General features: G+C 42.6%; 1 protein-coding gene and 1 long non-coding RNA gene across 3 annotated transcripts; one reads left to right on the top strand and one right to left on the bottom strand.

Moving 5' to 3' along the window:
- Positions 1-1,744: 1,744 nt before the first annotated feature.
- Positions 1,745-8,537, top strand: LOC138848175 (uncharacterized). The gene is made up of 3 exons (XR_016222946.1): positions 1,745-1,991; positions 7,045-7,180; positions 7,809-8,537. It is a non-coding gene; the product is annotated as an uncharacterized LOC138848175 (long non-coding RNA).
- LOC149121476 (uncharacterized) lies at positions 3,559-5,968 on the bottom strand. Of its 2 annotated transcripts, none has more exons than XR_016222945.1 (4): positions 5,658-5,952; positions 5,097-5,158; positions 4,828-4,898; positions 3,559-4,619 (listed from the first exon to the last, which is right to left on the bottom strand). XR_016222945.1 is itself a non-coding variant. In XM_089316008.1 (4 exons), the coding sequence occupies exons 1-4, from the start codon at positions 5,732-5,734 to the stop codon at positions 3,958-3,960; spliced, it is 333 nt and encodes a 110-aa protein (XP_089172134.1). In that variant the 5' UTR covers positions 5,735-5,968; the 3' UTR covers positions 3,559-3,957. The 2 variants fall into 2 exon arrangements, 1 of the variants encoding a protein (XP_089172134.1); XM_089316008.1 differs by having other exon boundaries at positions 3,559-4,080; positions 5,658-5,968.
- Positions 8,538-24,925: the final 16,388 nt, after the last annotated feature.

The raw sequence follows: 24,925 nt of genomic DNA, 5'->3' as shown, positions 1-24,925 counted from the left end.
CACCTGGTTTTGGATCAGCACAGTTCTGACCATTGCAGCCATCTAGGGAGTGAACCTAGGGAAGATTCTCTCTCTCTCTCTCTCTCTCTCTCTGCCTCTCCTCTATGTGTAACTCTGACTTTCAAATAAATAAAAATCTTTTGAAAAATGAGTTAGTAATACATCTTCAGAAAATAAAAATAAAGTATAAACCCTCCACATCTACATTTTTGCAATTAAAATTTCATCATGGTTATAAAAACATAATATCCACAAAGTTAATCCTTCCTTCCTGAATGAATTTGTTAAGTCTCAAGAAAAGGAAACATCATATTATTCAACCCCTATAAGATGGGTGGGTGGGGGTTTGAGGAAGTTACAGATATGATGTCTTTAAAAGATTTATTTATTTACTTATTAATTGAAATTCAGATTTACAGGGAGAGACAGAGAGAGCAAGCAAAATTTTCCATCTGCTGGTTCACTCCTCCAATGGCCTCAATGGCCAGGCCTGGGCCAGGCTGATGTCGGAAGCCTGAATCTCCATCCTGATCTCCCACAGAGAAGGCACAGGCTCAGGTAATTGGGCCATTACCCGCTGCTTTCCCAGGGTCATTAGCAGAAAGCTAGATGGAAAGTAGAGTAACTGGGACTTGAACCAGCTACTGGGACTTGAGCCAGCCATAGAAAGTGGCAGTCAGTGTCACAGTGGCAGCTTAGTGCACAGGGCCACATTGCTGACCTTGTCTTTTCATTCTAAATAAAAGGAATCCTACTCTTTTTCTTTTAAGATTTATGTATCTGAGAGGTAGAATTGCAGAGAGAGAGAGAGAGATTTAAAGGACTTTTATCTGCTGGTTCATTCCCCAAATGGCCCAAACAGCCAGAGCTGAACCAATCCGAAGCCAGAAGATTCTTCCAGGCCTCCCAATCAGGTGCAGGAGCCCAAGCACTAGGACCATCTTCCACTGCTTTCCCAGGCCATGAGCAGAAACCTGAATTGGAAGTGGAGCAGCCAGGACACAACCTGGCATCAATGTGGGATGCTGGCACCACAGGTGGAGGCTTAGCCCACTATGCCACAGTGCTGGCCCCAGGAATACTTCTCTTGACCCAGTGTCTGTGTATGTCATGCCACATTTCCATCATCAATTTCTCTGATATGTGGCTGTTCTCAGTATCTCTTAGTATACAAGCCTGATGCTTAGGAGGAAGAAGGAACGGACAATGCCTGCACACTCATGGGAAAGTGCACCCCCATCATATTTGGTCATGGCCCATGCTGGTTTCCAGTTTCACGTGACTATACATTTTTGGACCCTAGACTCCATTTTTATGCAGCTTCATTCTCAGTACATTTAGGTTCTGCTTTGTTCCCACATTTTGTGGAAAGCAGGGGTCATGTTTAAATCACATGCAGTAGTTTCTCTTGATGATTTTCTTATTTGCAGGACTGGATGTCCTAGCTGGTGATTCTTGTGAGTGAATTGATAATACAGAAAGAGGGACACTTTTTTCTTGGTTTCCTTAAAAATATTTTTTTATTTCTTTGAAAGTTAGAGTTAAAGAGAAAGGAGAAGGAGGAGGATGGAGGGAGGGAGACAGAGAGAAACAGAGAGAAACTGAGAGACACAGAGAGAGACAGAGACACAGAGAGAGAGAGACAGAGAGAGAGATAGAGAGATACAGAGAGACAGAGAGAGAGGTCTTCAAATCATTGGTTTACTCCCGAAATGGCCACTACAGCTGGGGCTGGGCCAGGCTGAAGCCAAGAGCTAAGAGCTTCACCTGGGTTTTCCACATGGGTGAGGGGCCCAAGCACTGAGGCTGTCTTCTGCTGCCTTCCCAGGTGCATTAGCAGGGAACTGGGGAAGAAGGTGAGCAGCCGATTCTTGAACCAGTGCCCATATGCGATGCCGGCATCTCAGGCAGAGGCTAACACTGCTACGCCCTAACACCAGCTCTAGAAGGAATATGCTGACCACTTGACCCACTAATCTCACTGCTTCCTGGTGAGTTGGAAGAGATTTGCTCTTTTATCCAGAAAATATTTCATAGTAGTGATATTCACATTCTGCTATACTGTATCATTCGTTCCCTGAAATAATTGCTTATGAATGTTTACACTGTTAAATTTGATTTTTGAAAATAATATTGCAAAGAATGTTACTCATAATTTGTATGAACTCCTCAGAGAAGTAGAGATAAATTCATCACCTTATGTGAGTTTCTGATTAGAACTCCCACCTAATTGTCCAAACAGACAACCTCGGGATGTCCTTAAAGGAAAGAGTGTTTGGGGTGAAAAAGATTTACTTTATTTATTTGAGAGAGAGCAAGATCCCAATTGCTGTTTCATCCCCAAATGCATGCAATCATGGGGTAGGGATAGGCCAGACCAAGTATTGGGAATTCAATCCCAGTAACCTCATAGGTGGCCGGGACCCACCTACTTGAGCTATCACCTGTTGCTTCCCAAGGTACAAGGACATGGAGTAGAGCCTGAACTTGAACTCAGTTACTCCAGTATTGGAGTGTGCATATCAAGCATGCTCCACAACTCCCAGCCCAGAAAAGACTGGAAAAGACTCATGGCATTGAGAAATACTGAGGGATATGAAGATCACCTTAAGTGAACTTATGTAGGAGTTGTGGACATGCTTTTGAGATTATGTTTCTGAGTGTGTATGCAAGAGTGTGGTAGGGAGGGTGTGAGCTTTCTCTCTCTCTCGCTCTCTCTCTCTCTCTTTCAAGATTTATGTCTTGGGGCTGGCACTGTGGGGTAGTGTGTTAATCCTCCACCTGCAAGGTCGGCATCCCATATGGCAGCTGGTTCGAATCCAGCTGCTCCTCTTAGGATACAGCTCTTTGCTATGGTCTGGAAAAGTGGCTGAAGCTGGCCCAAGTAATTCAGCCCCTGCACCCATGTAGGAGACCAGGAAGAAGCTGCTGGCTCTTGGTTTCAGATCAGCCCAGCTCCATCTGTTGTGGCCATTTGGAAAGTGAGCCAGTGGGTTGAAAATTCTCTCTGTCTGCCACACTCTCTGTATGCAACCTCTCAAATACATACATAAATCTAATATCTGTATATTTCTTTGACATCAGAATTACAGAGAGAAATAGAGAGATGGAGAAAAAGAGATCTCTCATCTGCTGTTTCATTCCCCAAATGGCTGAAATGGATAGGGATGGCCCAGGCTGAAGCCAAGAGACAGGAAATCCATCTAGGTCTCCTTCATGGGTGCAGTGGCCCAAGGATTTGGGCCATCCTTTGCTGTTTTCTGAGGCACATTAGCAGGGACCTGGATTAGAAGTGGAGCAGCCAGGACTCAAACCAGTGCCTATACTGAATGCCTGTGCTACAGCCATGGACTTAACCTCTTGCACCACAACTCTGGTTCTGAGCTTCTGACTCTTGGAAGTGGACATCACTGTCTTGAGAATGACCCTCCCTGTCTGTTCACTGTGGCCTTGAACGAAGGTGGCATCTTCCAGCCTACAATGTGCCTTTTGAAATGTGTGCTTGTGAAAGAAAATCAATACAACAAACACAGAACTCATTTTTGTATTTTGTTCAACAAAAAGAAGCCAAGTAGCATCATTACAAACATAGGATATCAAATTGTAAAGATTTGACTAAACTTCTTCTTCTGAATTCAAATCTAGGATGTATATCATGAACCCAGTGCATCTCCATATAAAATTTGAATGCCTAAGTTTATTTATAGAATTCACGAGAGTTACAAACACCATCTTCCACAGCACAGCTCTAGGGACACTGGCAAAATCCCCTTGCTCCAAGTACACCAAATACAGAGCTCCACTTCTCTGCCAAGCATCTCCAGCTGGTGACAGTCTGGTGAGAGCCCACAGCATTTCTCCACAGTCCCCCACACCCACAGTGTCCCCCTCGTTCAGCGGGGCATGAGGTCAGGGAGGTGGCAATCCCAGAAGGGGCAGGTGTCCATGGACTTGCTGTCAGCTTGTCTGCAGTTTGGTGGGGCCTGAGGGCTCCCAGTGCATCAGTGTTGGAAGAGACATCTGCGCGCCTTGCAGCCTGGCCTGGGGCGGGCCTTGATGGGAGGGGCTCTGGGCCCTGGGCTGGGAGAGGGAGAGGGAGGCAGAGGTCTGAGGGCAGAGCAGGCCAGGGGTTCCAGGCCATTGAGACTCAACTGGAACTCAGCTGGCAGAGGACGCCTCTTTGGGTGAGGCTTGGGCATATGGGAGTAGCCCAGAGTGGCGGCAGCTCTGTAGCGAGGTGTGAGGAAGAGGGGGCTGGGACAGTGAGAGGAGCAGCTCCTGGCGTTGCATTGGCTGGGCATGCTGATGGTGGCTGGGGGCCTTGGGGAATACCAGCAACCCTGTCTGTCTGTGGCACATACGTATCGGCTGCTCCCTGGTGAGCATCTTCCAGGTGGGGTCAGCACTTTGAGCGGGATGCAGGGAGCCTGGGCAGGTAACCAGAGCCCTCTACTGCCTCAGGATGTGCTCAAGGACCACTACCACCACCACATGGCCCAGCATGAGCTGCAGGTCTCTCTATAAGGGCCAGCACCAGTCTCTAAGCTCCCAGGTGGAATTGCAGCTCTGTTCCACTTCAAAAACTACCAGGATCATCTGGGTGCTGGCACTCTTCAGCCCTAGATGGGGCAGAAGCCAGGAGTTAGGGCTTGTCAGAAAGCAGCTGACAGGGTACAGGTGGCTGTGTCCCTACCTGAAACTCAGCCCCCAAATCCAGCCCTCCATGGACACCCAAAAATGTCACTTTCCTGAAACTCTCAACAAGATCACCAAAGGACGTTCCCTGGGCCCTGGAGCACAATCAGTCATGTGGACCCCAGGACATACCCTCAGGGCTCCATGGAGTACTGCTTCATCATGGCATGGACACGGCTGCCCTTCCTGTGCAGCTTCTGCACCTAGGGGAACACGGAGTGTGTTGAGGGGAGGCCGCTGTCCCGCAGGAGTCCCAGTGGAGGGCCATAGTTGCTCCCACTGCGGAGGTGGCTGCAGCCCTGGGCATCCTAGAGAAAGCCCCTCCCCCATTCCAGTCAGTCTTGGAAGGGGGAGCCTTTCCTAGTGGGGGCAGTCAGGTGAGAGCATAGAAAATGCCTTACCTGGCCTGGGACCCTGCTGCAGTCTCTGCCGTTTGGGGAGGTTGCCTTGTGTCCCGTGTGGCCTGCAGGAGAATGGGACTCAGTCAGCTGAGACCAGCAAGACCTGTTACACAAAGCCCCTAACTCATTGCAGCCCTGCAGCCCTGAGCCCATCCCAGTCCCCCAGATTCAACGCCCAACGCTGGGGCTGCCCGAATCCCTCTTCTCCCCTGAGGGTGGGGACTTCTGATCTGCCAAGGCCCATGTGGATATTACAACATCAATTGGGGGCCATACCAACCACTCAGCTTAAAAAGGAGTCTGCTCTGCTGTTCTGCAATCAGGGTCCCACCTGCAAATCCTTTAGCACAGGCTGAACAAAAGAGCATCACTGGACCCAGGGGGCTGATGTTCCCACCCCTGAAACTGTGCTCACTTCAGCACACACCGACATGGGACAGGAACCTACGAGGCATCTCTCTCTCTCTCTATCTCTCACTCTCTCCCTCTCTCTCTCTCTCTCTCACACACACACACACACGCACACTCAATCTGTCACCTAGACACTCTCCTCCAACATACCTGCTGTCTCCAACAGGGCCGCTGGTCACTTCTGGGCAGGAGACACTGGGGCTGCTTGGGCGCCAGCAGCCGCTCATGGTACAGATTCTCTGGTCTGTCTGTGCCAACCCCAGGCGATGTCTGCTTCCTGCAGATCTCCCGTTGGCTCCTGCTCTTTCTCTTCACCTGAGGCAGAGGGATCAGCCCCCCAGCTGGGACCCCAGGCAACTTGAGTGCTAGGGAGATGTTCCTGCAGCCTCACACAGGCAGAGTAAGCTTGGACAGAGGGGGCTCCTGGGAACGCCTCCAGGTGTAGTAGGCAGGGTTAGAGCCAGGGAGGAATGGTAGCCTTGGCTTCCTCCTCGTATTTACAGCCTGATGAGCTTATGGGGGGAAGGGTTTGCTAGGCAGAACTCAGTCAATCAGAATAATGATCGGCTGGCAGTCTATCAATGAAAGTGAATCCAATAGAACCTCCCCATATTAAAATCGCATCCAGTAAGCACTGCCTATGGTATGCAATTCTGTTAAACACTTCTCTTGCTCCTTGATGTGATTGTTTTTCCCATAACCCTTGTGCAATTTTACAGGATTTGATTTTTACAGTGTAGTTTATTTATTTGAAAGTCAGAGTTTACAGAGGGAGATGGAGAGGCAGAGAGAGAGAGAGAAAAAATTCTTCCATCCATTTTTTCACTCCCCAGTTGTTTACATAGCCTTAGCTGTGTGGATCCGAAGCCAGTAACCGAGAGCATCTTCTGGGTCTCCCACATGGGTACAAGGGCCCAAGGACTTGGGCCATCCTCTATTGCCTTCCCAGGCCATAGCAAAGTGCTGGGTCAAAAGTGGAGCAGCCAGGACCAAAACCAGTGACCCTATGGGATTCCGATACTGCAGGCAGTGGTTTTACCTGCTATGCCACAGTCCCAGCCACAGGATTTGATTATTGAAATCATCCTTTTTTCCTATTTACTACTGGTTTCCTTCCTTCCTTATTTATTTAGAAAGGCAAAGTGGCAGTGGGATAGGGAGACCCAAAGAGCCATCTTGCATCCACTGGTTCTTTCTACTCCTTTTCCATACTCATCAGGGAGCAGGATTGGAAGCACAGGAGCCAGGACTCCAACCTGTGCCTCTATGGGATGTGGATGATTCCAGGCTGGCTTATTCCCCTGGGCCACAACAGCAGCACAATTTCTCCTTTAGCCTATTAAAACCAATGGCATATGCAAATTTCTGTGTATGGAAACTTTCTAGTTTTTTGCATATAAATATGTTTTCTATATATATTTTTCCTTGGCCTGTGGCTTATCCACTGATGGGATTGTGACTGGGGGAATTCATTGCATTTTTCCCGGTAGCTGTGGATTTCCCACTGTTTTGCTTATCCATTGTCTTCCTCTATAAGGACCAGCCAGAAGGCAAAGATCCAGCATTTTCCAAGAATCCACAGGCTGTATGCATCCTACTCTGAGGGCAGCCAGGCAAAACTTGTGACCATGGGAGAACCTGCGTCATTCTCATCTCCAAGCCAGCCCTCCCTGGTGAGTTGAGAATTATTGTGACCACCCAGTGTCCACTGGTGTACTTCTTTCTTTACTTAAATTTCTCTCAGTAACTGACAGGATTTTTCTAAAGATTTAGTTATTTATTTGGAAGGCTGGGTTACAGGCAGAGATTGGGAGAGAAAGAGAAGGGGAGAAGCCCTCCACGTGCTGGTTCACTCCAAACATGGCCGCAACTTCAAACATGGGGCTTCACTCCCTGGTTTTGAGTGACAGTCAATGTCATCTACCCTTAATTATGTGAACTTTCTTGGGATCATAGACCAGATTGTTCTGAAATATTTCTTAATTTATTTCAAAGGAAGAGTTACAAAGAACAACAGTAAGAGCTAGTGAGAGATGATCTCCCATCCTCCCCCTCTCTTCTTCTCTCTCTGGCACTCTGCTATCAAATAAAAACAAACCCTAAAACACACAGCTTTTTGTTCTCATCCCCTCAAACCGCCTGTGGTTCCAATGCACTTGGCCTCAAACCTTTTGGATGACAATGGTGCACAGTGCGAGGCAGCTTCCACCAGGAGAAGGGGAGGTGGAGGCACCTGGGACCCCTTCCATGGCTGGAAGTCTGTGTCTTCCACTCTGCTCAAGTTTGATTTTGTTTTCCAAGGGGAGACTGAGAAGAATGATTATTCCTGAGACCTTGCAAAGGAAGCAAGTAGCGCGTGTATTGAAGGCCAAGCCGAGACCCGGAGCAGGCTCTGCACAGCCAGTCAGACTGACCAGCTGCATCTTCAAGAGTCCGATCACTCGAGTCACTGCCCACCCAGGCAATGTGGTTCAGCACTTGCTGACAGAGGGGTACCTGGAGAAGCCCCAGCAGGTCTGTGCACTCAGGCGACTGCAGGGGCTCTGCGCCAGCAACAGCGAGGGAAAGCCTTTACCCACTTTGGAATTTGCAAACTCCTGGAAGATGACAGCACCAGCAATCCCAAGCAGATCCCCAGGTCCGGCTGGTGCTGGGTGTCTGCAATCCATGCCCAAGCCTACCCCTGAGCCAGCCTCCAAGGTGGTAGTGGTGATTCCACCAGCAGATCTGGGTGTCTCCTGGCCTTTCTCCAGCTGGCAGGTAACTCCTGAGGACATCAAAAGGCAGACAAGGAAAGTGAAGGAGCTGAGGAGGAGACTGGCTGAGGCCCTGCAGGCAGACAAGATCATCAGAGAGGAAGAGAAAGTGGAGAGGGGAGACTGAACATGGGGAAGCTGGAGAGAAGGGGCAGCCATGTGGTACAGGCTCTGTGGGGATGGGGGAGCCCCCAAGAAAGAGCTTTCCATGTTGGTCTTTGTTTGTAATGCCAGTTTGGCCCCCTTCATGGATCCAATAATCCCCAACTGTACTTTATTAAACTCTGATAGAAAGGAAGTGTGGATTGTGCCTCTTTTTGTGGGGGACATGGTAAGTTTCCCTTGAGAAAGTGTTTCAGTTTCTCTTTACAGTTTTTTTTTTTTTCATTTTTACTTCACCATCTTCATCGGTAATCTATTGAGGGATTATTGCCTTACTCGTTTTTCTTCTTCCATTACTTAACATTAAAGGAAATGATGGCCCCTGCTCCAAAGACATTCTCTTCCTCTGATGTCCATGTGAATGATTTTCACTTTTAAAATTTTTTATTCATTTTTTGAGAGGTGGAGTTACAGAGAGTGAGAGGGAGAGACAGAGAGAAAGGTCTTGTATCCACTGGTTCTTTCCCCAAATGGTCGCAGTGGCTGGAGCTATGCCAATCTGAATCAGGAGCCAGGAGCTTCTTCTGGGTCTCCCACATTGGTGTAGGGGCCCAAGTGCTTGAGCCATCTTTTACTACTTTCCCAGGCCTTCTCAGATAGCTGGATTGGAAGAGGAGCAACTGGGACACCAACCAGTGCCCATATTGGATGCTGGCGCACTACAGGTAGAGAATTAACCTACTGTGCCACAGGGTCAGCCTCTGAAGTATTTTCAGGTAAACAAATCAGTGGCATTTGGTACATTTGAAATTTTGGACAAGTTTCACCTCTGTTATTTTGATTGATACCATTGTTTACAATTCTTCTATATCAAGCTACTGAAGAACAAAATCTTTTTAAGGAATATGTAGTTGGCTACTTCCAACATCAGGGTCATGAGCTTCAAAATGTCACAGTTTTGAACATTCTATTTAAAATTTTCATCACAGGACCAGCTTGGTGGCCAAGCAGGTAAAGCTGCTACCTCAGACACTGGTTTCCCATATGGGAGTCAGTTTGAGTCCCAGCTGCTTCATTTCCAACCCAGCTCCCTGCTGATAAACCTGGGAAGAAAAGTGATAGCTGACTCAAGTGCTTGGGCCACTGCCACCCACATGGGGGACCCAGAAGAAACTCCTGACTCCTTGAATCAGTCTGGCCCAGCTGCTTATTGTAGAGGCCATTAGGGGAGTGAACCCATGGATGCAAGATCTCTCTCTCTCTCTCTCTCTCTCTCTCAATCTCTCTCTCTATATATATATATCTTGAGCTCTGACTTTCAAATCAATAAATAAATCTTTTTTAAAAAGTTCTCATGTTTGGACACACCTTGTTCCCTGAAATGTCAGAAGACAGAAACATTCACACACAAGAGACCAATTTTTTAAGCATGAGGGGAAAATGGCTTTTTCAAGCTTTCCTGCTGTATAGTAATGCAAATTTAGTACTTTTCTTGTATGCATGTTGACAACTTTGGGCATCACATACATCATAGTATCAGCATCACCATCAAAGAAGTAGACATTCATGGGCACCAAATCCCCTTAGGTTGGGTGGTAAAAAAAATCTTAAGTATGAAAATAATCATATGGATAGGATTAAGTGTTAAAGTGCTCATAGAAATAGGATTAAGTGTCTGCTAATGATAATAATGATAATGATAATAATAATAATAATAATAATAATAGAATTTAAAAGGAGAGTGTTCCAACATGGGAAGCAGTCCACACAGCAGACTCATAGAATGATAATCACTTTAAATAGCACTCTTAACTCAGAAACAACCTTCAAGGCATTCTGTTCTGCTACAATGCCCACATGAATATTTCAGGCATGGAAAGTGAAGACACTGCTGCAAAAACGTGTCCTACATGAAGGACATCGGTGGGTGAAACCCCAGTGGAAAGAAGGTGTCTTCAAGAAAGGAGGTACTATTCTCTGAAGGGAGGAGAGAACTTCTACTTTGTTTATTGTCTTGTCTAAATCCTGACGATGTTTGTGGATTCAAAAGTCTTCCATAAGGGCCGACTCTGTGGTGTAGTACATAAAGCCACTGCCTGCAGTGTTGGCCTCCCATATGGGTGGAATTTCAAGTCCCTGCTGCTCCATTTCCTATACAACTCTCTGCATGACCTGGGAAAGCAGTGGGAGTTGGCCCAAATCTTTGAGCCCCTGCACTTGCATTTGAGACCTGGAAGAAGATCCTGACTCCTGGCTTTGGATGGGCACATCTCCGGCCATTGCAGCCATCTGGGGTGTGAACCAGTGGATGGAAGACCTATTTCTCTCTGCCTATACCTCTTTGTAACTCTGCCTTTCAAATAAAATAAATAAATCTTTAAAAAAATGTTCCATAGCTTAGGCAGCTCTTGTCAGGAGCCTCAGTTGATGACTGGCGTCATACACAAGAGTGTTAATTGTTGAATTAACCACAAGAGTCACTGTGCACTAACTTCTCATGCAGGGCATCTGTGCTCAATGAGTTGTCCTCAATGAGATTTAACTGTGAAACCTGTTCTCAAAGTTTTATTTCATTTTAGTGTATTAAGTGGAAGATTTGAACATCCCTTGTATCGACTGTTGAGGAACAGTTGTTTTTGTTTTCATGCAAATTGTTGAACTCTTTACTTACTACAGAGTTGGTCTTCTGTGTTAAAGTTAATTGGAAGTGAATATTAGTGGAGAATGGGACTGGGAGTGGGAAAAGGAGGAGGGAGTCTGGGCGTGTGGGTGAGAGAACAGGTATGGTGAGAAGAATCACTATATTCCTAAAGTTGTACTTATGAAATTCATGAAGTTTGTATTCCTGAAATAAATGGCTTCTTTAAAAAAAAACAAAGTAGGCATTTGCATCCACATGCCTTTCTGAAGTATGAGAATTCACATCAAAAAATACCCAAGGACATTCCAGAAACCCGCTCAATAATATTACAGAATCCTGATGATTGAATCAACATCTCCCCCATCATTTCCATGGGTAAGGAAAATTTCTCCCACTTGAGTGCAGGAGGCCATGACCACTCAAACAAAACTGAGCCTCTCCCAACAGAGAACTTGAGATTTGGAAATAAAAATGAGATTGCTTAGGACACTTGGTCTGGGATAGCAGCAAAAGATGGCCCATTTATTATATGTAGAATATATTTAGTAACTCAAGGGATATATAGGTTAAATTAGTTGAAGAGATTAAAGTCTAGGAAAAAGACAAATAACCATATATAAAAAAAGTCGCCAAGAGTTTATTTCACATCTAATTATTTTTTTCTTGTAGTTACATTACTTGAAATAGTCTGTGCTCTTATTTACAGTCCATCATTTGGAGTAATTTACAATGAATTTGTCTAAGGGTCCCAAAGATGTATACCTAATATACCTTATATTAGGCATCATAAGCCCAGAAGATAAGGATTAGCTCACACTATGAATAGTTGTAATATCATGCGGAGATTTGGAAGTTTTGTTTTTGGTCATGCAGTAATCCTTATGATATCAAAAGAAAATGACATCCTCCTATATTAGAGATGTAACAACATAAGTAGTATGTATACATAGGTTTAAATTTATAGAATGTACACTTTTTTAAGTTTGGGCCTACAAGATAACACAAGGTGTCTTTAAACAGAAATTGTGCATTCTGAAAAATCTATGGATCAATTTGTATTTGCTGAACCAAAATTGAGCTTGAATTATTGAATGTAAATAGAAGTTTACACTCTATGTGTGACCTACCCAAAAACCAGAGTGTCTTGTCCATCCATGATTTGCTTATGTTACTGAAAAACTAGGTTTAGCTTCCATAAAGATGCAACCAAATCTTTGGGATGTTTGCAAACAGCCCATACCCTAGCCAACTTTGAACTACATCATACACCTATCTTGATTGTGTTAAGTCAATTCCCAACTTGTTGGAAGAGTTCATGGACAAACATTTCTCACCATCTGAACCTATTACGTGATGGCCACCAAAAAAAAAAACAAAGAAACAAACAAAAACTAATTTCTACCAAAAAGAAACATTGAGGATAGGGAGATTGAGGAAAAATAATAAGGACAGATGAGTACACATGCACTTCCTGCCTCTCAGCGGAGTGCTCTCGCTCTCTTTCCAAATATCCTTGTCCTACAGCTTCAGCATCTTCTAAGGAAAAGCCCATTTACAAACACTGCTGGGGAAGGAAATTCCTCTTACGATCAAGGCACCATATTGCACACCACAATGTCCATAGTGTGTGGATTTTCCTCTGGGTCTTGAGTTGTTGGCTAAAATTGGAGAGTTTCCCTGCCAAGAGTGTACAATACCAAGGTTTGGTTATCAACGCAAAGATGATAAAATGGCCTCCTGAATTCAAGGAGGTATGGTTCCATGAGAAGAATTTGAAACAGAGGGAGGTAAGAAGAGATGATGTGTGAAATTTTAAATAAGCATTCAATTCTCATTTCACATGCATGCATAAAATATTATGTTCCTCACACATGTCATCATCCAGTGTCTATCAAATGTGCAGGTTTCTATCAGCAGTTAGAGAATGGTAGGAACAAAGCTAATACAAGGAGGAAAGAAGCAAATTTAGTAGAAAGAAGCAAACTAATTCACAGAGATGCTACATATATTCCAACTGAAATAAACAAGTTTCTGGGCTGCTTCCCTCAAGCCCGCTTACACCCGACTCCCAGGGTCTGTGTGGTGACTCTGCACCTCTTGCCCCCACCACGCTCCTCCTCTCAGAAATCAACTGCAACAGTGGATCATGGCTGCTAGGTGGGATATTGTTGTGCATGAGACACAACACATGTTGACTTCTTTCCATGGAGGCTTCTAATTTTCACACCACAAGAGAGAAATCCCTGGCCTCAAACATGTTGTCAAGACAGTGGACCCTTCCCACTACCCAGATGATTTCTTCCTCAGTCAACTATGGCTTCATGCTTTTCACTGCTTACCACATGGGTCACTTTGTGGAACAACTGGAGTCTGCCCACCAATTGCTTCTTTTGACTTTTTCCCAGGACACATTGACATGCTGACCATATCTGACTCCAGCTATTTCATCTACAATGCTGTGTATGCAGTGGCCCATGCTCTCCATAAGATGGTATCAGAGCAAATAGAAAAGGGATCTCCAGGAGATGCAGCTCATCCTAGGGTTCTTCCATGGCAGGTAAACATCTCCCAAAACAGGACACTCATTGAATACCTGTTAGCATCCTCAGGTAGTTTTATTGCACGTGACCATGTTTTCATGCTGAGACTGGCATGATCAGGTATGATGGAAAGTGGGCTCTTTCATTCTTCACTGGGCATATATACATCTATAATAGTTATCTGAGTGTGGAGGATTTATTATCTGCTATTGAACATTTTAAAAAACAATTTATGCTATGGAACATGTTGAAAGTATTTAAAAACAGTATACATACTAAGAAATTCACATAAGTCTACAGATAAATGAGTTTTCATCATTGCATCACACTCATAATCAACACCCAAATTCAGAACATAGTATTACTAGTATCCCAAAGATGCTCTGTATCCCCAACTCAATTTCTTTAAAAGCTTTAAAGAACCATAGCAGTTCTAGGAGATCCTAAATTATTATTCTCAGGCATTTCTTCATATTATAACTTTGTAAACAAAATCCAAAGTGAAGCACCCTTTCAACATTGTCAATTAAGCAAAACTATAAACCATTGTTGGTTAGTCATTTATATAGTAATTATTATGACCCTGTCCCACATGACAATAATTGGGTTTGCAATTTGGCTGTGATTCCTGACCCCAGATTCTCGAGAAAAGAAATGTACCAAATGAGTGGTAATGACTCAGAGCTATTGGGTCCCTGTCAGTTATTTTTTTCTTACCTCCTGGCTCTTGCCTCAATCCAGGCTCAGCCACTATGTTCACTGAGAGGTGAAGCAGCAAAAGGTTGGTCTCTCAACTATCTCTCTTTCTAATGCTTCTCTCTCTTCCTCTCAAAAACCACAAAGCAGTCTAGAAACGTTTTCATATAAAGTAAAAGAAATCGCTGTTTAAGCTGAAACACAGCAGACCATCAACTTATAAATGACAATGTCATTTTATGTAATAGGCCTATGGAGAGGGATAAAGTAATAAAAGGACACAGAGGTCTGACCTGCTGTGATCACAGCGACACAAAGGCAAGGTCTCAGCACTGTGACTGACTTAGAAATTTCTCCCTTTGGCTTCTAGCTGTGTCCTTATCTGGATCACCAGACTCTCATGGGCATTCTGTAGGCTGAAAAAACAGCAATCCGGGGATTGGCTGTGCCCTACACAGAGACCAGTTCTCCCTGACGAGGGCTGACCCTGAAGACAGCATCTACTCCACGTTCTCCCCATTTCAGTTGAGACTCAGGTCTCTGACTATATGCTGGGGAGATCTTGACATGTCATCATCTCTGCTTTTTCTCTGCTTGAAACTCCACCCCCTGCACACTTCCCTTGATATGTTGGTCAGCAGCTACCAAACTTATCTGAGGATAAATGTCTACACCGAAAGTCTACAGATAGAGACACAACCAGACTCTTATGTTCAAGCCAGAAAACACAGTGTCAGCATCTTGGTAAGCTCAAGGTTGTGTGTATGTGTTAAGTATCATTGTGACTGCATGTGACTGCATGTTTGTGCCTGTGTGTTTTGTCCGTATTGGCAATTCTGAAAAATGTGTGGCAGAAAGGCAGATGAATGAAAGCAGAGGTTCTCAGCCTTGTTGTGCCTTCCATGGAATTTTCCGTTTGCTCCCCAGCCTTTCAGAGGCAGAGGATAGGCATCAAGATTTCTGTGCCCACCCTATAAGCACATCCCCTGATCCAACTTTGGGGATCTTGGCAAAGATAAGACTGTTGGGACCCAGGACCACTACTGCAAATGTCCAGATCTGTCTGGAGAGGTGCCTAGCTATTGTGATGCATGCACTACTTCTTTCAATGTTGCTGCCTTGCTTATCACTGTTCCATCTTATGTATGACATTTCTTATCAGAAGACAAGAACCTCTAATTCACTTTGTCACCCTTTGGGATGAGCTTCTTTAACTGCCCAATATTTTCATATCTTTTTTTAACTTTTATTTAATGAATATAAATTTCCAAAGTACGACTTATGGATTACAATGGCTTCCCCACCATACCGTCCCTCCCACCTGCAACCCTTCCCTTTCCCACTCCCTCTCCCCTTCCATTCAAATCAAGATTCATTTTCGATTATCTTAATATACAGAAGATCAGCTTAGTATTCATTAAGTAAGTATTTCAACAGTTTGCTCCCACACAGAAACATAAAGTGAAAAATAATAAATGATTTTTTAAATGATGATGAAATCAGATCAGACCTATTGTCATGTTTAATCCCAGTGAGAGTCAAGTTGGGAATTGATAATTTCTTTTTTTTTTTAAAGAGGATCAGTTTAGTATGCATTAAGTAAAGATTTCAACAGTTTGCACCCCCATAGAAACACAAGGTGAAATATACTGTTTGAGTACTTGTTATAGCATTAAATCTCAATGAACAGCACACTAAGGACAGAGATCCTACATGAGGAGTAAGTGCACAGTGACTCCTGTTGTTGACTTTACAAATTGACACTCCTGTCTATGGCATCAGTAATCTCCCTATGCTCCAGTCATGAGTTTCCAAGGCTACGGAAGCCCTCTGAGTTCTCCGACTCTTATCTTGTTTAGACAAGGTCATAGTAAAAGTGGTGGTTCTCTCCTCCCTTCAGAGAAAGGTACCTCCTTCTTTGAAGAGCTGTTCTTTCCACTGGGATCTCACTCACAGAGATCTTCTGCCAGAGTGTCTTGGCTTTCCATGCCTGAAATACTCTCATGGGCTTTTCAGCCAGATCCGAATGCCTTTAGGGCTGATTCTGAGGCCAGAGTGCTATTTAGGACATCTGCCATTCTATGAGTCTGCTGAGTATCTCGCTTCCCATGTTGGAACACTCTCCACTTTATTTATTCTGTCAGTTAGTGTTAGCAGGTACTAGACTTGTTTATGTGCTCCCTTTGACTCTTAGTCCTTTCATTATGATCAGTTGTGAACTGAAATTGATCACTTGGAATAGTGAGATGGCATTGGCACATGCCACCTTGATGGGATTGAACTGGAATCCCCTGGTATGTTTCTAACTCTACCATTTGGGGCAAGTCAGCTTGAGCATGTCCCAAATTGTACATCTCTTCCCTCTCTTATTCCCACTCTTATGTTTAACAGGGATCACATTTCAGTTAATTTTCAACACTTAAGAATAACTGTGTGATAATTACAGAATTAAACCAGTCATATTAAGTAGAACTGACAAAAAAAAAAAAAAACTACTAAGAGGGATAATGTATTAAGTTGTTCAATAACAGTCAGGGCTATGCTGATCAAGTCACCATTTCTCATAGTGTCCATTTCATTCAGGAGGTTTCCTTTTTGGTGTTCAGTCAGTTGTCACCGATCAGGGAGAACATATGGTATTTGTCCCTTTAGGACTGGCTTACTTCACTCAGCATGATGTGTTCCAGATTCCTCCATTTTGTTGCAAATTACTGGATTTCAAGTTTCTTACTGCGGTATAGTATTGTAAAGAATACATATCCCATAATTTCTTTATACGGTCTACCGTTGATGGGCATTTGGGTTGGTTCCAGGTCTTGGCTATTGTGAATTGTGCTGCAATAAACATTAGGGTGCAGACTGCTTTTTTGTTTGCCAATTTAAACTCCTTTGGGTAAATTCCAAGGAGTGGGATTGCTGGGTCGAATGTTAGGGTTATCTTCAGGTTTCTGAAGAATCTCCAGACTGACTTCCATAGTGGCTTGACCAGTTTGCATTCCCACCAACAGTGGGTTAGTGTCCCTTTTTCCCCACATCCTCGCCAGCATCTGTTGTTGGTAGATTTCTGCATGTGAGCCATTCTAACCGGGGTGAGGTGAAACCTCATTGTGGTTTTGATTTGCATTTCCCTGATTGCTAGTGACCTTGAACATTTTTTCATGTCCTTTTGGCCATTTGGATTTTCTCTTTTGAAAAATGTCTATTGAGGTCCTTGGCCCATCTCTTAAGTGGGTTGTTGGTTTTGTTTTTGTGGAGTTTCTTGATCTCTTTGTAGATTCTGGTTATTAACCCTTTATCTCTTGCATAATTTGCAAATATTTTTTCCCATTCTGCTGGTTGTCTCTTCACTCTCCTGTTTCTTTTGCAGTACAGAAACTTCTCAATTTGATGCAATCACAATAGTTGATTTTGGCTTTGACTGCCTGTGCCTCCCGGGTCTTTTCCAGAAATTCTTTGCCTGTGCCAATATCTTGAAGGGTTTCTCCAATGTTCTCTAATAACTTGATGGTGTCAGGTCGTAGATTTAGGTCTTTAATCCACGTTGAGTGGCTTTTTGTGTAAGGTGTAAGGTAGGGGTCTTGCTTCATGCTTCTGCACGTGGAAATCCAATTTTCCCAGCACCATTTATTGAATAGACTGTCCTTGCTCCAGGAATTGGTTTTAGATCCTTGATCAAATATAAGTTGGCTGTAGATGTTTGGGTTGATTTCTGGTGTTTCAATTCTGTTCCATTGTTCTATCCATCTGTTTCTGTACCAGTACCATGCTGTCTTGATTACAACTGCCCTGTAGTATGTCCTGAAATCTGGTATTGTGATGCCTCCAGCTTTGTTTTTTTGTACAAGATTGCTTTAGCTATTCGAGGTCTCTTGTGCCTCCATATGAATTTCAGCATCGTTTTTTCTAGATCTAAGAATGTCTTTGGTATCTTAATTGGGATTGCATTGAATCTATAAATTACTTTGGGAGAATGGACATTTTGATGATGTTGATTCTTCCAATCCATGAGCATGGAAGATTTTTCCATTTTTTGGTATCCTCTTCTATTTCTTTCCTTAAGATTTTGTAATTCTCATCGTAGAGATCTTTAACGTCCTTAGTTAAGTTTATTCCAAGGTAATTGAATGTTTTTGTACCTATTGTGAATGGGATTGATCTTAGCAGTTCTTTCTCAGCCATGCCATTGCCTGTGTATACAAAGGCTGTTGATTTTTGTGCATTGATTTTATATCCTGCCACTTTGCCAAACTCCTCTATGAGTTCCAATAGTCTCTTAGTAGAGTTCTTTGGATCCTCTAAGTAAAGAATCGTCTCATCTGCAAAGAGGGATAGTTTGACTTCTTCCTTCTCAATTTGTATTCCTTTGATTTCTTTTCCTTGTCTGATGGCTCTGGCTAAAACTTCCAGAACTATGTTAAATAGCAGTGGTGGGAGTGGGCATCCCTGCCTGGTGCCAGATTTCAGTGGAAATGCTTCCAACTTTTCCCCATTCAATAGGATGCTGGCTGTGGGTTTTTTTATAAATTGCTTTGATTATATTGAGGAATGTTCCTTCCAAACCCAGTTTGCTTAGAGTTTTCATCATGAAAGGGTGTTGAATTTTATCAAATGATTTCTCTGCATCAATTGAGATGATCATATGGTTTTTCTTTTGCAGTCTGTTAATGTGGTGAATCACATTGATTGATTTGCGAATGTTAAACCATCCCTGCATACCAGGGATGAATCCCACTTGTTCTGGGTGGATGATTTTCCTGATGTGTTGTTGTATTCTATTGGCGAGAATTTTATTGAGGATTTTTGCGTCTATGTTCATCAGGGATATTGGTCTGTAATTTTCTTTCAGTGCTGCATCTTTCTCTGGCTTAGGAATTAAGGTGATGCTGGCTTCATAGAAAGAATTTGGGAGGATTCCCTCTTTTTCGATTGTTCTGAATAGTTTGAGAAGAATTGGAGTTAGTTCTTCTTTAAATGTCTGGTAGAATTCAGCAGTGAATCCATCTGGTCCTGGGCTTTTCTTTGTTGGGAGGGCCTTTATTACTGTTTCAATTTCTGTTTCAGTTATGGGTCTATTTACGTTTTCTTTGTCTTCATGGTTCAATTTAGGTAGATTGCGTGTGTCCTGGAATCTATCCATTTCTGATAGATTTTCCTGTTTGCTGGCATACAAGTCCTTGTAGTAATTTCTGATGATTCTTTTTATTTCTGTGGTGTCTGTTGTTACGTTTCCTTTTTCATCTCTGATTTTCTTGATTTGGGTCTTTTCTCTTCTTTTTTTAGTTAGTTGGGCCAATGGGGTGTCAATTTTGTTTATTTTTTCAAAAAACCAGCTTCTCGCTTGGCTGATTTTTTGTAGTGGTTTTTTTTTTGGATTCAATCCTGTTAATTTCTTCTCTGGTTTTAATTATTTCTCTTCTCCTACTAGATTTGGGTTTGGTTTGCTGCAGTTTTTCTAGGTCCTTGAGATGCGCTGAAAGCTGATTTATTTGGTGCCTTTCCAATTTCTTGATATAGGCACCTATTGATATAAATTTGCTTCTCAATACTGCTTTTGCTGTATCCCATAAGTTTTGATATGTTGTGTTGTTGTCGTCATTTACTTCCAGAAAGTTTTTGATTTCTCTTTTGATTTCTTGAATGACCCAGTGTTCATTCAGGAGCATGTTGTTCAGTCTCCATGTGTTTGCATACTTTCTGGGGTTTCCTGAGTTGCTAATTTCCAGCTTCATTCTGCTGTGGTCTGAGAAGCTGCATGGTATGATTCTAATTCTTTTAAATTTACTGAGACTTGCTTTATGGCCTAGTATGTGATCAATCCTAGAGAAGGTTCCATGCACTGCTGAGAAGAATGTGAAGGCTTTAGATGTAGGATTGAAAGTTCTATAGATATCTGTTAGATCCATTTGGGCAATAGTGTCGATTAAATCTGCTGTTTCCTTGTTGATCTTCTGCCCGGATGATCTGTCTATTTCTGAGAGTGGAGTATTGAAGTCCCCCAGTACTATCGTATTGGAATCTAAATCTCCCTTCAAGTCCCTTAACATATCATTTAAATGGACTGGTGCCCTGTAATTAGGTGCATATACATTAATAATAGTTACATCTTCCTATTGAATTGAACCCTTAATCATTATATAGTGTCCCTCTTTGTCTCTCTTAACAGTTTTTGTATTAAAGTTTATTTTGTCTGATATTAATATGGCTACACTTGCTTTTTTTTTGGTTTCTGTTGGCATGGAATATCTTTTTCCAACCTTTCACTTTCAGTCTGCATGCCTCTTTGTTAGAAAGATGTGTTTCTTGTAGGCAACAAAGAGTTGGGTTGTGTTCTTTGAGCCAATCATCCAATCGGTGTCTTTTAACTGAAGAATTCAGACCATTAATGTTTAATGTGACTATTGATACATAGTGACTTTGCCCTGCCATTTTCCCGGAGATATTTTCTAGTATATGCTTTGAGCTTCCCATGCTCTTTTACTGGTAGGTGTTCTTCCTTTCCCTTCTTTCATATTGATGGCCGTGTTTCTGTGTTTCTGAGTGTAGCACATCTTTAAGTATCTTTTGCAGGGCTGGACGAGTGGTCACAGAGTCTTTTAATTTCTGTTTGCTATGAAAGGTCTTTATTTCACCTTCATTCACAAATGAGAGCTTGGCAGGATATAATATTCTGGGCTGTCAATTTTTCTCTCTTAGCACCTGTGCTATGTCTCGCCATTCCCTCCTAGCCTTTAGTGTTTCTGATGAGAAGTCTGCTGTGAGTCTGATTGGAGATCCTCTGAGAGTAATCTGACATTTCTCTCTTGCACATTTTAGGATCTTTTCTTTATATTTCACTGTGGTGAGTTTAATTACCACGTGTTGTGGTGAGGATCTCTTTTGGTCATATTTATTGGGGGCTCTATGAGCTTCCTGTACTAGGATGTCTCTGTCCTTCTCCAAACCTGGAAAGTTCTCTGCTAGTATCTCACTAAAAAGGCCTTCTAATCCTTTCTCTCTCTCCATGCCTTCAGGAACTCCTAGAACTCAAATATGGTTTTTTTTAATAGTATCCTGTAGATTACCTACAATATTTTTTAGATTTCTAATTTCCTCTTCTTTTATTTGGGTTGACTGTATGTTTTCCTGTGCTCTATCTTCTAAGTCCGATATTCTCTCTTCTGCTTCAGCTATTCTGTTTTTAAGGCTTTCTAATGTGTTTGTCATTTGATCTATTGAGCTCTTCATTTCATTTTGATTTCTCTTCACTATCACACTTTCCTGTTCTACTAGTTTCTGCGTTTCATTTTGATTCTTCCTTAAAATTTCATTTTCATGAGAGAGATTTTTAATCCTGTCCAATAAGGATTTCTGTAGTTCAAGGATTTGCTTTTGGAAACTTCTAAATGTTCTTATCATAAATTTTTTGAAATCCGTATCTTGCATTTCTTCTATCTCATCATCTTCATAATCTTGGTTTGGGGTGTTTTGTTTATTTGGAGGCATCATCGTGCCATTGTTGATCTTGTTCCCTCGATTTCTGTGTTTGTTGCTTGGCATAGTTAATTCTTCTTTCGTCACTGTGCGTTTTTTTTAATTTTTTTTATTTTATACTATGTGTTAAGTGGACTGCCTGCTGTTGGAGGAGCCTTGGAGGCTTGAGATGTGTGTGGCCTGAGAGCTCTGCTTGGTTCTTCCAGGTTACAGGTGTGCAAAGTTGACACCCTCAGGCTATACGTGGTAAATCTCTCTCTCTCTATTTATTTATTTATTTATTTATTTATTTATTTATTTATTTTATTCAGGGGGTAAGTAATACCACACGGCACGGCTGTGCAGAATTGATGGTATTGAGCTTCCGGTCTCTGGCTTCTACCCAAAGAGTCTGTGTAGGCTCCCTTTCTCCTCTGGACTCCCACTGGGTTGCCTATGCTACTGAATTGTAGTGACTCAGTTCCTTAGCTCTCCCCTGTTGTTATGTAAATCCAGAGAGGGGGCCTGCTCTTTGTCTCTTGCAAACTCAAGCTTTGCAGCCTTTCAACCTTTGCAAGGTTGGCGGAGAGAGAAACCCCCCACTTTTTTTTTTTCCTTCTTTCTGGTAGTGAGTCTGCTGCACTTTCTAGCCCCCCTCTAGATTCTGACCCCCGTTTCCCCGCCAATGTCTCAGGTTATTGAGCTCACCTCCCCTTCCAGCGCCGATGTGTGGACTCGGAGCCCTGGACGTCACAATTCTTCCTGCTGGTGTCTGTGTGACATGCACTCCCCTTCCTGCACTGGCGCGCAGACCCTGCGGCTCCCGCAGCTCGGCTTCCACGCGGTGGGCGACCTTGTTCTCCCAGTAGGTCCTCCGATTCACAGCCACTCGATCCAGAGAGTTTCCTCTGCAATATTTTCCTGGTTCTTTTTTCTGAGGCTACCGTAACTCCCCTTTTATTAAACTAAATTTTCCCAGACTATCGGTGCGCGCCCTCATTATTCCGCCATCTTGGCTCCGCCAATCTTCTATTTTCATATCTTACCCTTGTTGTACCTTGTATCAGTGAGAAGTATACTTTTCTCAGAACATTTACATGGTTAAGGTACTCAATATTCAACTGATTGTCAGAGCTGTAAGTCACCCAGGGGTGAACACATATACCCTTCATAGTGTAAAAGTTTATCACTAAGAAAAAATGATTTTAAAAATTTAATTCAACATTCTTATCATTAAAATACATAAAATTACTCAATGGATCCACAGCATAATTTTTTGCACCAGATCTATTTAGTGTCCCACAAGTGAGTCCTCCTGGGATCAGAAATCCAATTTTGGTTCAGGTGTTTATGGGAAAGCAACACTTGTTTAGACCACAGTAGAAAATTTTAAATTCATGTGGAAGGATAATACATACAACACAGTGTGTCAAAATAGAAAAGTACCTTTACACTAAAAATGAAACACTGCCATCTTGAAACTATGAATATATTATAAGAAGGAACAAAATAGAAATGGCACTTTATTAATTCAACATTGCAAACAAAAAATCAGTGTATATGAACTGAAGAAATGATTGGATAAATATATTTCTTCCCTTATAACTACAATGTGACAATTTTCTTGACATTCAAATTATGGATGAAATGTAGGAAATAAGATAAAGTCCAGAATTCCAAGGAAAGTGGGGCAAAGAAAATCATAGTGAAAAAATAGAACAACTGTTTTATTATTCACAATAGCATAAATCCATCTTAAATTACAAGAACTCATATTTTCAGGCAGGAAATGTGGGAAAATACAGATTGCTAAATTGTAAAATGTGAAAAGACAAGATAAATTCAATACACAGGAAATTAATAAATGAAGACAAAGTGAACCTTCTGAAATCTCTAATATAAGAAGTCCTGAATTGGATGCATTTGTTTCACTGAAAATCTAACTTAATAAACCTGCTTTGACAAGAGTTGATATGTAAAAGTAGAAACTTATCAAAAAGTCTCGGGAAATCACACTGGTGAATATGGTCACAGATGATAATATTCTCACATATTTGAACAAGTGGCAAACAAAGTTCTATTCAAACTATTCCAGAACCTAAAGAAAATATAGATGCAGTTTGGTTTCTCTTCTTAAGCAGAAATGAGCTCCCACATTGGAATTTACCAAAGCTTTCCCAAAGGGCACATGAAGATGAGGTTGTGCATGGACACAGTTTGCTTCCAAGAATGTAAAAAAGGACATTCCACAATCCTCCAGCGACCCTGGAGCATCACTGAGTGGCACCCTGAATCCAGCCTTGGCTTCCTTTGGGTTTAGCTGTGAAACTACACTGAAAAATAGGATCTCACCCTTCTCTCTAAATCTGCTGCTTCATTTAGGTGGTCAGGGAAGAACCACCCATATATGTTAGCCTCTTACTTTGCCATCCAGGTGATCAATAAGGACCCACAATAACTCCTCAACCTATCCATGGAATTCCAAATCTGCAATGCCTTTGTCATGGACCAATTGACCCTTAGGAATGTTTTGCATTTTCTCTTCAAAAAGCATTTACTCCCTCTAACTATAATTGCCATACACAATACAAAGCACTTGTTATTGCTGGAACCATGTCTGCATTTTCTGCATAGATGGTACTTGTTGGTCCTCTAAAACCCCACAGGTAAATGGAATCCTAATTCTGAAGAGCAATGTGTGAGTCTCCACCAATACCATTCTCTCACATCTGATGAAAGGCAAATGTAGAAGACAAGTATGGGTATCCTACCATGGTGTACAATGTGTCCCAGGGAGTCAGCTGGATTCTGAGAATATTAAAAAGTGGAAGAACTAATGAAGGTGTGAAGCAGTGCAACCTGAGGGAGCCCACTCTGATTGCTGTCTGAGGATAATATATCCATTTGCCATCTTCTGTGAATATTGACTTTTGACTAATCACAGCTCTTTGACACATAAGATATTTATAGCATGCAGAAATATTCTGTCCTAAGACAAGGCTCTCTTAGAAGACATCCAGGGACCAAAGGTGGTTAGATGTGTAGATGTGAATACCTGGACATCTGGTTTCCACTTCAGATGAAGCTGAGGGCCATGCTAGTCCTGAAGATTCCCCAAAGAGCATTTAAGGCTCAGTTACAATTACACTGGAATTCACACACTCACCTGCCCAAGCCCAAGCCTGCCACAATCTCTTCCACAAAAGCAGATTTTGTCAAAGTGCACCCAGAAAA

The sequence above is a fragment of the Oryctolagus cuniculus genome, chromosome 16 (genome assembly GCF_051225735.1).
Source record: "Oryctolagus cuniculus isolate XC-2025 breed Fujian yellow rabbit chromosome 16, ASM5122573v1, whole genome shotgun sequence".
In the NCBI taxonomy this organism is placed as follows: domain Eukaryota; kingdom Metazoa; phylum Chordata; class Mammalia; order Lagomorpha; family Leporidae; genus Oryctolagus; species Oryctolagus cuniculus.
This window is presented reverse-complemented; position numbering and strand designations above follow the sequence as displayed.

Excerpts from the sequence above, each read along its gene's own strand:
- LOC149121476 (XM_089316008.1), bottom strand. The coding sequence starts at position 5,734 with ATGAGCGGCTGCTGGCGCCCAAGCAGCCCCAGTGTCTCCTGCCCAGAA. Across the intron at positions 4,899-5,096 it reads GCAGCAGGGTCCCAGGCCAG|GTGCAGAAGCTGCACAGGAA; the intron begins GTAAGGCATTTT and ends GTGTTCCCCTAG. Across the intron at positions 4,081-4,827 it reads TACTCCATGGAGCCCTGAGG|CCCAGGGCCCAGAGCCCCTC; the intron begins GTATGTCCTGGG and ends TCCCTCTCCCAG.